This window comes from Rhinoderma darwinii, chromosome 3, assembly GCF_050947455.1.
Source record: "Rhinoderma darwinii isolate aRhiDar2 chromosome 3, aRhiDar2.hap1, whole genome shotgun sequence".
Classification (NCBI taxonomy): Eukaryota; Metazoa; Chordata; class Amphibia; order Anura; family Rhinodermatidae; genus Rhinoderma; species Rhinoderma darwinii.
The window spans coordinates 297,798,116-297,815,375 of record NC_134689.1 but is presented as its reverse complement, the minus strand read 5'-3'; the positions used below and the strand labels follow the sequence as shown (position 1 = coordinate 297,815,375).

Here is a 17,260-nt window from a genome sequence, read left to right as displayed (position 1 = left end):
GCTTCCGTACAAATTTTTTCTACCAGGATCTTTTGGGAGAGGTAACTCCCTTGGAAAGGCTTTGCACCCACCGTAAAGGTTTATTCCACAGTGCTGCTCCAACTATCTACACATTATATATATATAGCAGAAGCAGCTGGGCACCTGGTCGATTATTCATTAGTGAGTGCTGCTGTCTTCTTGTGTGCATTATATATATATATATATATATATATATATATATATATATATATATAATATAATATATATTATTATATCACTGGACACTGGAAAGCATCTGTGGACATTGCAGGTTCACACACAGCATGTTATACATTACAGCTACAGGAGCTTTTATGAAATCCCATTCTAAATCCATAGGCATTAATATGGAGTGTCACCCCCCCCCCCTTGCAGAATTTGCTTTGTCCATAAAACAGTAAAACAGGACAATCTGCAATTGTCTATGAGATCCAAATAAATTAATACTCTCTCTTCTGGAGGTTTTTAGAGAAGCCGGCCGGAGAGACCATGACACGTGGCATCCGTGTTCAAATAAGTCCCTGCCATAAGGTTCCTTTATTTATGATAATATGAGACTAGGCGTTACCCTCATACTTACACATATACATTCCACATATGGTATAATACAGAAACGTCCAAGCTCATCTTTGTATGTATCTTTAACCCAATAGAATACAAACGTCATTAGGTTTTTAGTCATGTCAGCCTTTGTAACAGCAGAATACAAAGGTCATTGGGTCAAATACCATAAGTCTCACAATTCTTCTCTGTAAGCTGTTTTACAGCATTCCCAGGTTCACACATACACCGCGTTCCAAATTATTATGCAAATGTTATTTTTTGCTGATTTTCCTAAATAGTCAATGCAAATGACAGTCTAAGTATAATCTTCAAGCCATCAACCGTTGGAGTATAATGCAAATTTTATTGAACAAATCTCCTAAGGATAACAGTTTTGTTTTTTTAGAAGTAAAAATCTCAAAATGCACTGTTTCAAATTATTATGCACAACAGAGATCAAAACATTGTAAAGGTTGTAAAGAGAACTAAAATGGTCATTTGTTGAATTTGCAGCATCAGGAGGTCATATTTACAGAAATCAAAAGCTCTTTCAATCAAAAAAAACTTAGCAGGCCAAGTTACATGTTAACATAGGACCCCTTCTTTGATGTCACCTTCACAATTCTTGCATCCATTGAATTTGTGAGTATTTTGACAGTTTCTGCTTTAATATATTTGCAGGATGTCAGAATAGCCTCCCAGAGCTTCTGTTTTGATGTGAACTGCCTCCCACCCTCATAGATATTTTGCTTGAGGATGCTCCAAAGGTTCTCAATAGGGTTGAGGTCAGGGGAACATGGGGGCCACACCATGAGTTTCTCTCCTTTTATGCCCATAGCAGCCAATGACACAGAGGTATTCTTTGCATCATGAGATGGTGCATTGTCATGCATGAAGATAATTTTGCTACGGAAGGCACGGTTCTTCTTTTTTTACCACAGAAGAAAGTGGTCAGTCATAAACTCTACGTACTTTGCAGAGGTCATTTTCACACCGTCAGGGACCCTAAAGGGGCCTGCCAGCTCTCTCCCCATGATTCCAGCCCAAAACATGACTCCGCCACCTCCTTGCTGACGTCGCAGCCTTGTTGGGACATGGTGGCCATTCACCAACCATCCACTACTCCATCCATCTGGACCATCCAGGGTTGCACGGCACTCATCAGTAAACAACATGGTTTGAAAATTAGTCTTCATGTATTTCTAAGCCCACTTCAACCGTTTCTGCTTGTGAGCATTGTTTAGGGGTGGCCGAATAATAGCTTTATGCACACTTGCAAACCTCTGGAGGATCCTACACCTTGAGGTTCGCGGGACTCCAGAGGCACCAGCGGCTTCAAATACCTGTTTGCTGCTTTGCAATGGCATTTTAGCAGCTGCTCTCCTAATCCTATTCATTTGTCTGGCAGAAACCTTCCTCATTATGCCTTTATCTGAACGAACCCGTCTGTGCTCTGAATCAGCCACAAATCTTTTCACAGTACAATGATCACGCTTAAGTTTTCTTGAAATTTCCAATGTTTTCATACCTTGTCCAAGGTATTGCACTATTTCACGCTTTTCGACAGCAGAGCGATCCTTTTTCTTTCCCATATTGCTTGAAACCTGTGGCCTGCTTAATAATGTGGAACGTCCTTCTTAAGTAGTTTTCCTTTGATTGGGCACACCTGGCATACTAATTATCACAGGTGTCTGAGATTGATTACAAAGAGCCCTAAGACACAATACCATCCATGAGTTTAATTGAAAAACTAATAATTAAATGTTTGACACTTAAATCCAATGTGCATAATAATTTGGAACACGGTGTATAATAATGATATTAAAAATATCTTTGACAGCAGCTAAAACAGCTTCCACTCTCCTGGGGAGGCTTTCTAGAAGATTTTGGAGTGTGTCTGGGAATTTTTGCTCATTCATCCAAAGGAGCATTTGTGAGAACAGACACTGATGTAGGACGAGAGGGTCTGGCTCACAGTCTCCATTCTAGTTCATCCCAAAGGTATTCGATGGGGTAGAGGTCAGGGCTCTGTTCTTCCACACCAAACTCGCCCAACTATGCCTTTATGGACCTTACTTTGTTCACAGGAGCACAGTCATTTGGAACAGAAAAGGGCCTTCCCCTAAACTGTTTCCACAATGTTGGAATCATATAATCATCCAAATGTCTTGGTATGCTGAAGCATTAAAATTTCCCTTCACTGGAACTAAGGGACCTAGGTTTACCCCTGAAAAACAACCCCATAGCGTTATCCCTCCTCCACCAAACTTACAGTTGGCGCAATGCAACCAAGCAGGTAATGTTCTTCTGGCATTGCCAAACCCAGACTCGTTCATCAGATTGCCAAGTAGAGGAGGGGGATTCGTCACTCCACAGAACACGTTTCCACTGCTCCAGAGTCCAGTGGCGGTGTGCTTTACACCACTCCATCTGAGGTGTAGCATTGTGTTTGGTGATGTAAGGTTTGCATGCAGCTGCTCAGCCATGTATATCCATGCCCTTATGGCTCCCGGATACAGATTTTGTACGGATGTTATTGCCAGAGGAGGTTTGGAGCTCTGCAGTTATCGAGTCATCAGAGTGATGGCGACTTTTATGCACTACATGCCTCAGCACTCAGGTACCTGGCTCTTTAACTTTATGTGGTCTGCCACTTCGTGGTTAAGTTGCTGTGGTTCCCAAACACTTCCACTTTGCAATAATATAAATCACAGTTGATCATGGAATATCTAGGAGGGAAGACATTTCATAAACTGTCTTTTTGAAACAGTGGCATCCAGTGTTCCCTATAAGGTGCATGGCTGCGCAACTTCCACGATCCGCCCGCTCACTGTCACGGGCGGTGGGTGGATTCATTGGCGTCGCTAGCACCGGAGGGGGCTCTGGTGCTAGCGATTGCCACATTCACTTGTATGTGTGTCCTAAGGGCGCACATACAAATTAATACTATAGGCCAGGTTAGGCCTGCAGCCTATAAGGCGCTGGAAGTCGCGCAGGCCGGCATGATGACGTCACATCATCATGCCGGTCTGCTCATGCGTCCCGCCAGAGAGGCAGTGTAGCACTACATCTGTCGCAGGAACGGGGCGAGGTAAGTACAATCTTTTTTTTTTTTTTTTAAGGAACTGTGTGGCAGTATATACAGGGGAGGGAAGCTTTGTAGCGCTATATGCAAGGGGAGGAGGGGGCTGTGTAGCACTATATACAAGGGGAGGAGGGGGGCTGTGTAGCGCGTTATACAGGGGGAGGGGGGCTGTGTAGTGCAACATACAAGGGGAGGAGGGGGGCTGTGTAGCGCTATATACAGGGGGGAATTGCTGTGTGGCGCTATATACAAGGTGAGGGGGCTGTGTAGCGTTATATACAGGCGGGAATTGCTGTGCAGCGCTATATACAAGGGGAGGAGGGGGGCTGTGTAGCATTATATACAGGGGGGAATTGCTGTGCAGCGCTATATACAAGGGGAGGAGGGGGGCTGTGTAATACTATACGGGGGAATTGCTGTGTAGCACTATATACAAGGGGAGGGGGGCTGCGTAGCACTATATACAGGAGGGAATTGCTGTGTAGCACTATATACAAGGGGAGGGGGCTGTGTAGCACTGTATACACAAGGGGAGGGGGTTGTGTAGCCCTATATACACAAGGGGAGGAGGGGGCTGTGTAGCACTATATACAAGGGGAGGGGGGCTGTGTAGCACTATATACACAAGGTGAGGAGGGGGCTGTGTAGCACTATATACACAAGGGGAAGAGGGGGCTGTGTAGCACTATATACAAGGGGAGGGGGCTGTGTAGCACTATATACACAAGGTGAGGAGGGGGCTGTGTAGCACTATATACACAAGGGGAAGAGGGGGGCTGTGTAGCACTATATACAAGGGGAGGGGGGCTGTGTTTCACTACATACAAGGGGAGGGGGGCTGTATAGCACAATATACAAGGGGAGAGGACTGCTGTGTAGCACTATATACACAAGGTGAGGAGGGGGCTGTGTATCACTATATACACAAGGGGAAGAGGGGAGCTGTGTAGCACTATATAGAAGGTGAGAGGGGGCTGTGTAGCACTATATACAAGGGGTGGGTGGCTGTGTAGCACTATATAGGGGGGTCAGTGTGGCACTATCTACAGGGGGCTATGTGGCACTATCTACAGGGGTCTGTGTGGCACTATCTATAGGGGGTTTGTGTGGCACTATCTACAAGGGGTCTGCGTGTGGCGCTATCTGCAGGGGCTGTGTGTAATGCTATCTACAGTGGTGTGACGCTATCTACAGGGGGATGTGTGTGACGCGATCTACAGGGGCTGTATGGCGCTATCTACAGGGGGCTGTTTGTATCGCTATCTACAGGGGGGATGAAGCTGTCTACAGGGGCTTTGTGTGGCTCTATCAACATGGGCTGTGTGGCGCTCTCTACAGGGGGTCTGTGGCACAATCTACAGGGGTCTGTGTGGCGCTATCTACAGGGACAGTGGTGTAAGAGAGGGATTCTTTCATTGATGTCTATAATTGGGGTTTATAACTGTTGTTTATTTTACTGCTGGACTGCTGAAATGGGAGTCAATTGGCAGAGAAATCTCCTATTTTTACAGTCTCCAGGAAGTGATGAAGTATAGCAGCCGCTCCCGTATAGACCAGGGGAGATGAATACAGAGCCCTATCTGTGTATACAGTGTTGCTATCCTACCTTATCTAGGCTTCCAGTAATACAATAGAGCTGTCAGTACCTCACCCATTCTCTAATAGTAATAGGATGATTTTCCTCATCTTGCTCCTGTATATACAGCAAAGCTAACACGTGAGCTACATGGAACAGGAAATATCAGATTATTGTGACTGCTTTAGTGACCAGTGTTAAAACGGAAATATTGAAAGATTAATTTTTTTATGTGTATAGTCGCACAAAAAATAAAACTACCAAAAAAATAAATGATGATACATTCCCTTTAACCCCTTAGGGACGCAGCCTAGTTTGGCCTTAAGGCTCAGAGCCCATCTTTCAAATCTGACATATTTCACTTTATGTGGTAATAACGTCGGAATGCTTAAACCTATCCAATTGATTCTGAGATTGTTTTCTCGTGACACATTGGGCTTTGTTAGTGATGAAATTTGGACGATATATTCAGTGTTTATTGGTGAAAAATTGCAAAATTTAGAGAGCATTTATAAAAAATAGCATTTTTCAGAATTTAAATGCATCTGCTTGTAAAACAGATGGTTATACCACCCAAAATAGTTACTAGTTCACATTTCTCATATGTCTACTTTAGATTGGCATAGTTTTTTGAACATTCTTTTATTTTTCTTGGGCGTTACAAGGCTTAGAACATAAACAGCAATTTCTCATATTTTTAAGAAAATTTCAAAAGCCTTTTTTTTAAGGTACTAGTTCGGTTCCGAAGTAGCTTTGAGGGGCCTATGTATTAGAAACCCCCATAAAACACCCCATTTTGTTGCCCTATTTCTCCTGAGTGCAGCAATACCTCATTTGTGGCAATAAACTGCCCTTTGGGCCCATGGGGGCCTCAGAAGGGAAGGAGCGCTGTGTGTTCTTTGGAGTTCAGATTTTGCTGGATTGGTTTTCGGGTGCCATGTCGCATTTGCAGAGCCCCAGAGGTCTCAAAGCAATGGAAACCCACCAGAAGTAACCCCATTTTGGAAACTACATCCCTCAAGGAATGCATTTATGGGTAATGTGACTATTTAGACCCCATAGTTTCTTCACAGAACTTATTTGAATTGGGCTGGGAATTAAAAATATATTATTTTTTTCCAATAATATGTAGTTTTAGCTCAAAATTTCTTATTTTCACAAGAAATAAAATACTCCATTTTGTTGCCCAATTTGTCCTGAGTGCGGCAATACCCCATTTGTGGTGATGAACTGCCGTTTGGGCCCATGGGAGGGCTCAGAAGGAAAGGACCACCTTTTAGCCAACTGGGGATTTTCTGGTGCGAAGTCATGTATGCAGAAGCCCCTGAGGTACCAGTACAGTTGAAACCACCAAGTAGTGACCCCGTTTTAAAAAACTACACCCTTAAGACATTCATCTAGAGGTGTAGTTAGCATTTTGACCGGAGACATACACCACATAAACTGTAATGTGGGTTCTCACGGGTATGGCAATACCCTCAATGTGGCTGTTAACAGCTGCCTGGGCACACAGCAGGGCTCAGAAGGGAAAGATGAGCGGGATAAGCTGTGCGGAGTGCATCAGGGTAAGTAAAACTGGGGTAAATTAAAAATCAAGGGATGCATGATAAATTTTAAAACACTCTTTCATACAGAGCTCTGGTTTTTCGGGGCACGTGTCACGTTGATATATTGTGTCCTTCCTTATCCCCCTCTTATAGCAGACTCTGCACCTCTTTTGACTTTTTCCCTTCTTGCCAGTTTGGGGAACTTCTCCTGGAAAGTGTTGCCCTGGTACGATGCGTGTGGCCTCGCTTCCAGAAGTACTGGGTGCCCCCCCTTCTTGGTCACTAAATATTAGTTTCTTGATAACCACCTCTTGAAATTCCAGGAAAGTTCCCGTCTGGCCTGCACTTCGACGTAGCACGTACACATTGTACAATGCCATCTGTGTGATGTGCACGGCCAGCTTCTTATACCACATCGCATGGCGCTGTAGAGCTTCAGGACTTGATCTGACAAGTCCACCTCTCCCATGTACCTATTGTAGTCCAGGATACAGTCTGGTTTGGGGGTCTCTGTACTGGTACCTCTTACAGGTACATGGGTACTGGTGTGGCCATGTATTGTTGTCAATACAAGGACATCTCTCTTGTCCTTGTACTTGACACACAATATGTTGCTGCTAGAATGTGCCCTGCTCTCACCCCTTCTTGTTTGCCCAAGCAGAGTCTTAGGGAGGCCTCTCAGATTTCTTCTAGCAGTGCCGCATGCTGCAGGACTTCTGGAAGCGAGGCACTTGAAGAGTGGGACGCTGGTATAAAAATTATCCAGCTAAAGGTGGTAACCCTGGTCCAGCAGTGGGTGCACCAAATCCCACACAATTTTTGCATTAACTCCCAGTAAGGGGGGGGGGGGCATTCTGGGGGCTGAATACTGGTGTCCTTCCCTTCATATATCCTAAGTTTGTAGGTATACCCTGATGCACTCTCGCACAGCTTATGCATCTTCACGCCATACCTTGCACTCTCACCCGGCAGGTACTGGCGGAATTGAAGCCTCCTTTTGAAATCTACAAAAGGACTCATCAATAGAAATACACTTCTCGGGGGTGTATGCTCGGGAAAACCGGGCACTGAGACGGTCTAATAGGGGTCTCCGTTTATACAATCGGTCAAAACTGGGGTCATCTCGGGGTGGGCACGGCTCATTATCAGTATAATGTAAGAAGCAAAGTATTGCCTAATTTATTTATTTTTTTAGGTTCCAGTTCAGTTCAGTTCTGAAGTTGCTTTGAGGGGCCTATGAAACACCCCATTTTAGAAACTAGACCCCTCAAAGTATTCACAACAGCATTTAGAAAGTTTATGAAACCTTTAGGTGTTTCACAGGAATTTAGAGCAAAGTATAGGTGAAATTTACATTTTTATGGGTTTTTTTTGTCAGAAAATCCTTTTTATACCATTTTTTTTATAACACAAAGTTTTACCAGAGAAACGCAACTTAATACTTATTGTCCAGATTTTGCAGTTTTGAGAAATATCCCACATGTGGCCCTAGTGCGGTAATGGACTGGCCTCCGAAGCAAAGGAGCACCTAGTGGATTTTGAGGCCTCCTTTTTATTAGGCACCATGTCTGGTTTGAAGAGGTCTTGTGGTGCCAAAACAGTGGAAACCCCCCAAAAGTGACCCCATTTTGGAAACTAGACACCTTGAGGAATTCATTGTAGTTTTCATGGGGTGCATGCGGCTTTTTGATCAGTTTTTATTCTATTTTTAAGTGGCGTGGTGACTAAAAAACAGCAATCCTACTATTGTTTTTTTATTTGATTTTTTTAGAGCGATCACCGTGCGTTATAAATGACATATTCACTTTATTCTGCGGGGCGATACGATTACGTAGATACCATATGTTTATAGTTTTTTTACGTCTTATGGCGTTTGCACAATAAAATACTTTTTGTAAAAAATCATTTACTTTTTGTGTTACTTTATTCTAAGAGCCATAACTTTCTTTATTTTTCCATCAAGAAAGCCGTGCGAGGACTTATTTTTTGCATAACGAACTGTAGTTTCGATCGTTAACATTTTTAGGTAAATACGACTTTTTGATCTCTTTTTATTCCATTTTTTGGGAGGTGAAGTGACCAAACAATTGTGATTCTGGTACGGTTTATTATTATTTTCTTTTACGCCGTTCACCGCGTGGGATAAATAACAAAATAATTTTGTAGTTCAGGCCGTTACGGACGCGGCAATACCAATTATGTATAGTTTGTTTATATATTTTTATAATAATAAAGGACTGATAAGGGAAAAAGGGGGATTTTTACTTTTATTACTTTTAAAACTTTTATTTTCACACCTTTTTTTTTTACTTTTTTTTTTACTTTGTTACTTTGTCCCACTAGGGGACTTGAGGGCAGGAGGCCCTGATCGCAATTCTACAGTAGTGCAGTGTATTAGAGCTGTCAGCTACTCACTGACAGCAAGCATAGTGGGTCCTGACTTTGTCAGGACACACTAGGCTTCCGTCGATGGCATAGCCGGATGCCATTGTTAGGTGTTCGGTTGCCATAGTCACCATCGCCGGCCGCTATCGTGTAGCAGGCTGGCTATGGTAGCTTAACCCCTAAAAAGCCGTAATGGCCGTTACTCCTGTGACGTACTATTCCGTCACTGAGCGTGAATGGGGCGGTCAGCACGATGGAATAGTACGTTGCTGGGCATTAAGGGGTTAAACATATAGCATATTCCCTTATACAAACATTAGACAATTTTCTCAGCAATCTAGAAATACTCTAAAATTCAGGTGATAGTCTAAAGGCACAGAGAGTAAACCATATATGCTATTTAGCCCTAAATATATGTAATCAATGTATCTGTTTTATGATATTGACACTGATATTAACGCATCTCGGTTCTGTGTCTGTGCTAAACATAAGCTTCGCACTTTGCCTTTACTTTGTTTTATTTGCTTAATTAAGGGACAAATTAAAGACAAGTATAATGAATGTGTCATGTTAGGTCATACCATTCTGTGTGGAAGGGAAGTGTGTGGGATGGGAACTATAGTAACTACAATAACACCAACGGGGGTCACTGCAGCCCTGTTGCACATTCATCTATGCTCAGAATTTTCCACCCACATATCTTTTGTGCTGCTTTTATGTGGACTTATAGGTACTCACACAAATGTACTTATTTTGAGAGATTAAAGAAATGTTATTTCAAGATCCTATTTAGACCATCCATTTCTAGAGATACCAATGTTAGATTTTTTTCAAAGAAAAGACCACAATAAAGGGGATGTCTCTCTTATATAATTTTTGTTGAATTAATAAGATTTAAGGGCCTGTTCATATCACCGTTGCCATCAATGGTCACTTGATGGTGACGGAAACCTAGCTAATGGTTTCTATCTGTCACCTTTGTGACAGGGTTCCATTGTTCTTGACTGAACCAATAGTGCAGTTAACTGCGCTATTGATTCCATCAAAACGACGGAACCCTGTCAGAATGGTGACAGACGGAAACCATTAGCTAGGTTTCCGTCACCATTGAGTTCAATGGTGAGAGAAACGGAAGCTGAGGTTTCCGTTTGCCTTTCCGCTGAGGGGTTAATACGACGGAAACCTCAGACAAAACCCCTCAGTGGAAAGCAACGGTGATGTGAACACAGCTTAAGTATGTAGAAGAGAAGTAATGTTTCATTATTTTTTTAAATGTTGTTCTTTTAAACACTTCCTTGGGGGCGTCTATGCACACACATCCTTCCTGTATTGTCTGTATCGACAGTGCAGCAGGGTGCATGTTTAACGCACCTGCAATGAATTGTATTTAATGGTCAGAGAAATGTCAGTACACTAATACAGTCTCCAGGAAGTGATGGAGTAAAGCCACTCCCCCAAAGAACAGAGAGGGACATGGGACATGCATATAGAGTCGTATTTGTGTGTATAGTTTTTAGGCCTCCGTCAATACAATAGGGCTGCCATTAAATCACCAACCCTCTAATAATAAAAATGAGATGACTCTGCTCATTCTGTCCCAGTCTATTGTGTGTGCACTCCAGTGACTAGTGTGAAAACCGGAATATTAATTGTTTTATGTCTAGTCACATAACAAAATGTGTTTATAATAAATGCCTGACTGAAATAATATGTATTTTTCTGATTATACATTTCCTTTAAGCCCAATGAAGCGTGGGGCTGTTGGAATTAAAAATTGCTGATGTTAATATTCTTTGCTTAATGACACTTTGTGAATGGTTAATTGTTGCTAATAATTGCTACCATACCGTAGACCCCTTTATAGCATGTTTAAACATTAACTTATCTTCCCTACACAGCTTTATAATTCTTCCTGAGGAAAACTTAAATTTATTTTGGGTGGAGAAAGTAGTTTTATAGTACAACTATCGTTCCATTGCTACTTTAGACTTAGTAGGGTATGTTACAGATTTATGTCAATGGGGTACATGGACTTACTATGGGGTGGAAAGCCTGATTAGACTCATTTTGTCCCTTAACTTGTAGTTGGTGCATTTCCACCCACAACGTATAAGGTAATTTTTTAAATGACCAAAATGTCCAGGTGTCCTTCCTATAGGCAGAATGTGAAGATAGCAGTGAATCAGTAATGCAATGTACTAGAATACCTTGTATGTCCTGTTAGCTCTTATATGATGTCAGCAGTTATCCACCATGTATCTTCCATCACATTTCCATTTTTTGCTTCTGTTTTACAATTCATTTATGTTTTAATATTTACATAATTAGATGAACAGAACAGTTCATGAAATTGTATTGAGTTTTTGATATAACCGTTTTAAAATTTCAAATATGAAAAAAACATTCTGAACGTTTTTTTGTTGTTGTGATTTTGTCCGGTAGTAGCATTATCACTTACGTGGAGAGGTTCTTAACATTAATGGTGGTCTTTGATGCTGCACTGGACCCCCACTAATTGTGTCTGACTGTTGTTATGACTGAAGTGTATTAAGGGGGGAAAAAACTTTACACAAATTTTTTTTAACCCATATAAAAGCATAGCTCAAGTGAAAAATAAAAACCACAGTGCTCTTTCAAGCTTTTTGTTTAAAGCTCCGCTATTTGTTTTGCAGACCTCTTTTTACTCCTAATTCACTAACAGAAATTTGTTATCTTAGTCTGCCATGTTACAGATATAGTGAAGCTGCAGCCCGGTCACTGTTTCTGCAAGCCTGTTAGCTCACATTGCTCCTGCCACTCCTGTTCACTACCCTCTCCACTGTAAGCACACACCTCCTGGTCTGCCCTCCCCCTCACACATCAGATAGAGAGAGAGGGACTGTCTGCTTTAATCAGTGCTGATGCTGCTGTGATCACAGGACTTTATTAGCTAGCAAGTTCTCTTTACAGACACACAGACAGCTTGCAGTTCCCTGTTTGGGTAAGATATAGAAGTTCTTTTAGTTAAAGCTATCTATCTTATCTATCTGCTCCCTATCTGGTCATGCAGGGAGGAAGTAAAGGGCTGCAGTTATTCAAGTCTCCTCCTACTCTGCTAAATGCTAACAAAAAGCATATAGTGCTATTTTATTTAGGTTTTAAGTGTATGTCTGGGGCTCATTAACCCCCTGAACTGACCATTCTGCTTATTTACGTTGTTGCAGCATATTCCTCCTGCTTCAGCGACGTAAGTAGATGTGATCCTCTTTAATGGCAGATTGCACTGTATAACGCTCTGCTATTAAAGAGATCGAGCTGACACTGTGTCCACTCAATCCTCCTGAAGTGACAGGGAGCGTATATATGAAGCTCCCTTTCACAAAATACGCTAAACACTGCGCTAATAGGGAGCGCTGTGTTCTGCAATGGGACCTGAATAAAGGAAATGTCTTCCTGCATTCGGACCGTTGCCATGGAGACCCGTGATGGCTGGATGACGTCACGGGCTTTCAACATTCTGATGAGGGAAAGGAGCCTGCAGGGAGGACATGTTCTGTGTCCTCTCATCATTCCTCATTATGCAAATCACTGCTAATAGTGATTTAATAGCCAGCAGGAAGGCTGAGACAACACACATTTTTTTTATCTTACGAGCCAATTATCGGGCAAACGAGAACTCCCAGAACGCTCGTTCCCGATAATTGCCCCGTGTAAGCAGGGCAACAATCAGCTCGTTCATCATCTGATTGTTTCCCTTATGCAGCCTAAGATATTATTGTCGACAGCACATTTCTCTGTGTAAACAGGGAGACGTGCTGCCAACATGATAGAAATGTATGGGGATGAGTGATCGTAGTAATGAGCGCTTGTCCCCATACATACCTCCTTGTCTCGTTGATCGGTGCTCGTTTACATGGCCGTTGTCGGGCTGTGTAAGAGGATCCTTAGTTTCTTCTTAACAAGACAAAAAAAGGAAAAAAATGTAATAATTGTAAAAGCAAAAAAATCAAGACAAAAAAAACCTGTGAAATAAAAAAAAATTCTAACCTCCCCCAACCCGCCTGCACTGTCAGGGACTATTTTATGTGGCATGGACACATTTTACATGGATGCATATATTAGGCCTAGTTCACAAGGAGTATTTTGCAGGCAGAAAAAAAATCTGCCTCAAAATTCCATCAGGAATTTCTTCTCTGCTGAGTCTTGAAGCTGCAGTGATTTGCCAGGACCTTTGATCACGTGATGTTCTTTCTACAGGTTCTGAAATCACTGTAACATACAGACATTGGGGGGAGGCTCCTGCATACATCTGTATATGTGGGGATTGCTTTATATCACAGTTCAGTGGCCACACACACAGATGTGTGCAGGGAGAGTGGCCCCTGAGCAGTGGAGCGGCCGGCCCACCGGGAAAATTCCCGGTTAAAGTACATGGCCAATCCGCCCCTGGCTGCCGCGCGCAGGGACTCTTGTCAATCTTAGAAGTCCTGCTGTTGTGGCGCTGCATGTAAAAACCTGATTTAAGTTTTTACATTCAGAGGGCCTCATAAAATGAGGATTCGGGCCGCGGGCTTTATGAATGACATGTGATCTAAAGTAAATGACATAGAGCAGGGGCATTGCATAGATATGTTAACTCTATAACTGGTTTGTATCATCCTAGAAATAGATTGACCTCTACAGTAACTTGTGAACTTTGATCACTCTTATTACCTATGTAAAAACTGACTTTCAGCTGGGTTGTAGGGGGACACTGAATTCTGCTCCATGCTTCATATGAATAATTTGATGTTAATTTTTTGCGTTTTATAGTTGTCCATTAATACTGACTAACTACTAGTAGTAATTGTTAGAATGTATAGAGGAAAATAATGGTCTTATTTATAGTAGTTAAAGTAGTTGACCGGTAAATGCAAATGCCTGCCTGTGATGTATGTATTGTTCTTTTCACTACAGACATAATATTGTAAGTAGAGACCATATTTAGAGCAGATAGGAAGTTTTAACTGTAAAAGAACAGTCATGAGTTTCATTCAGTATAATTGGAACGTATATGGCACAGCATTTAGGAGCATGATCTTTATGAAGTATCTCGTGGTATTACAACAAGAAGGAGCAGTCTATATTCTTTAGAACTATCTGAGACCACTATGCATGGTTGCTTGGTGCACATGGCATAAACTGGCTCAGAGAAAAAGTGTCCGTGTTGCCCATAGCAACCAATCAAGCAAATGACATTTCATTTTTTAATTGCAGTTTAGAAAATAGAAACTGAACTCTAGGAGCTATGCCACAGACACTTTTTCTATGAGACAGCTTTTATATAAAAGGCGTAAAAAAGAATGATTACCTTGATAAAATATTGCTCTATTTACGGAAATAATTGCAGACTTGGGGAAGCCCATGTACAGATGTAGCCAAGTTTATCTTGACTCTGATAACTGCACTAGAACTTACTATCACACAACAAAAGTCATTGAAACGGTCAAGTTAAACGTTCTTGCCACTGTGTATTAATTGCATTGAGTCCAGATAAAGATGGCTACATCCGTACACATACCTTGTGATTGGTGATTATGTATCACAACAAAAATGTAAAGGAGCAACTCATGGGTTCCCAAAAGATTGTGGCAATTGGACATTTTTTTTTTAACTATGCAGAGGCCAAATATTAGTTTAGGCTCTGCACATGAGGTTTTGGGCTTACAATGGGCATGCACATTTGAAGACTGTCGCCTAACACAAAAGCATATGCTGTTTAATACAGTAGTACGAAAAAAGGTTATACCTGTTCTTGTAATAAAAAAACAAAGAATCAAAAGAATATAGTAGTTTTTAGGAACTGCTGCACTTACATATGTGTTTGTTTTTATCTTCAGTATCACAATATGGTTTTCAAATAAATGAATAAACTTAAATGAAAGCCAACCTCGCCCCTTGCAGACAAGAAAGTAAGAATATTCGGTTCGGTTCACATATGCGTCATTCTGTCGGAGCTTTCCATCGGAACGGATCCCTGACTGACACAAACTGAAACCATAGGTTTCCACTTCCATCAGCATTGATTTCAGTGGTGACAGATCCGGTGCCAATGGTTTCAGTTCGTCTCCATTGTGCAAGGGTTTCGCCGTTTTGACGGGATGAATACCGTCAAAACGACGGAACCCTTGCACAACGGAGACAGACCGAAACCATTGACACTGGATCTGTCACCACTGAAATCAATGGTGACGGAAGCGGAAACCTATGGTTTCAGTTTGTGTCAGTCAGGGCTCCGTTCCGATGGAAAGCTCAGACAGAATGTCAGAACGGAGCCGTGACGCAGATGTGAACATAGCCTAACATTTGTTTTTGACATTTTTATTTTGTATTTTTTTTAAGGTGCAAATAAGGCCAAAGTGCTGTGAAAAAGTCATATTTTTTTCTCCGTTATATATGCAGAGAAAATGAATGCACACAAAAATGACTGTTGTATACAATATCTAGATCACATCTCAGAATATGGGTATAGTTTACTTATTGGCAGCTACTACTCAGGCTTAGATAGATTTGCTTTGCAGCCTTGTTTTCTAAGATTTCATGATATCCAATATTTATGACACACACAGAAACTAGAAAAAAAACTGTTAACCTGAACAATGTTTAGGTCCTCTAAGTTTGGAATATTTTTACTCCTGTAGCATGGAATTTGAAGATCCTCCATCTGAGGCTTTATATATTTCCAGATACCTCGTCACATGTTTGTTTTGCTTTTCTTTTTGACCCTTCTTTCCATCTTGCCATCCTCACGCTTCTCTTTTTCCTTGTCGCTTGTTGTGGGCCACTTTCCTCTAGAATGCCTGGAAGACCACGAGGTCGCCCAGCTGCTGCGTCGCTTTTCCTCTGACTACCCTATGAACATCTGTCTGGATGGGGCCATGGCCCACCACCTGCACCAATGCTACTACCATCTCCGTCTCTTCAAGAACTGGCTGATATCGGGCCAGGACGATTTGGAGTGCCTCTACGGTACTGCACGCTTGCCACTGTGCCTTCAGCTATGGGGCAGAGACCGTTCCACTGTGTGCTTTATGGAATGCAAAGTGCACTGGGAATATGCAGATGCCCTTACCACAAAGCAAGCATATACATGTCTGCCTGGTTATTAACCTGCCTTTATGACTCCAGTATTCTTTTCCAGTGGTTTGCTTCCTGTGCATTTTTGTGTTGCATTGAGTAATCGTACTGCTCAAGTTCCGAGAATGCACTTGAGAGCTTTGCTTGGTTGCTGTGTTTTTAATCAAAGTAATAGCATTTATTTACATTTAACAACATAGATGTGAAATACAAGTGTCCACTAAAATTCAAAGAATCCTATGTATAAAAGTAATGCAGACACTGAGTGGAACTGCGGCCCAAAAGCAACCAAATGTTTAAGCTTTAGTTTTTAGCGTTAAATTAAGGGTCTTATTGGTTGCTGTGGGCAGTTGTTCTACGTCTTAACTGCTCTCATTTTTATACATGAGACCGTATGTAGGTGGGATGGTGATGGCGATTTAAAGAGCTAAGGAGTCAAATTTAATGGCCACCGTCATTGTCACACATTCAAATCTTATAGTTGGTGGTGTCAGACAAGTATGAAGCAAACTTAAAGTCAACACCAAATTAAGTGTTGAATTGTTACTACTGGAGTATTACCTTTGTTTAATAATTTCCACTTTTTGTATATTCATTACTAATGTATTTAAGTCTCCTACTAGCTTCGCATAACGCAATATATTTTCTCAAACTAGAACATAAATTCTGAAATTGTTCATTCTGTTATCTCTCATGGTCCTTTATAACATTATCCCATATCTTAAAAAAAACCTCATAACTGTCTTACTTGTAATATCAAACGTATAATGGCATTCAGGGGTGTGACAAGTAACTATGGGACCTCACAGCAAAACTTGGAATGAGTTCCACTCCAACAGGACATACAAGGCTTTTGATTCATTGTTATCACTTACTGACTGCATCTTACCAGTGACTGGGGTTGGGCCCCCTTAATTGCTGGGCACAATAGCAGCTGCTATGCCTGCTACCCTGGTAGTTACCATGTTGGCATTACAAGCATTGTTTCCCCTTAACCGTTGTAGCCAG

General features: G+C 41.8%; 1 protein-coding gene across 8 annotated transcripts in view; it reads left to right on the top strand.

Annotated features, from left to right (window-relative positions):
* PPIP5K1 (diphosphoinositol pentakisphosphate kinase 1) overlaps positions 1-17,260 on the top strand; it is a 180,676-nt gene that overhangs the window by 153,021 nt on the left and 10,395 nt on the right. Inside the window, exon 30 of one of the 8 annotated variants that reach the window (XM_075858105.1) lies at positions 15,971-16,144. The exons of the other annotated variants lie outside the window; for them this stretch is intronic. Coding sequence (XP_075714220.1) covers positions 15,971-16,144 — 174 coding nt within the window. The remainder of the gene's footprint in view (positions 1-15,970; positions 16,145-17,260) is intronic. 8 annotated transcript variants of the gene reach the window in all.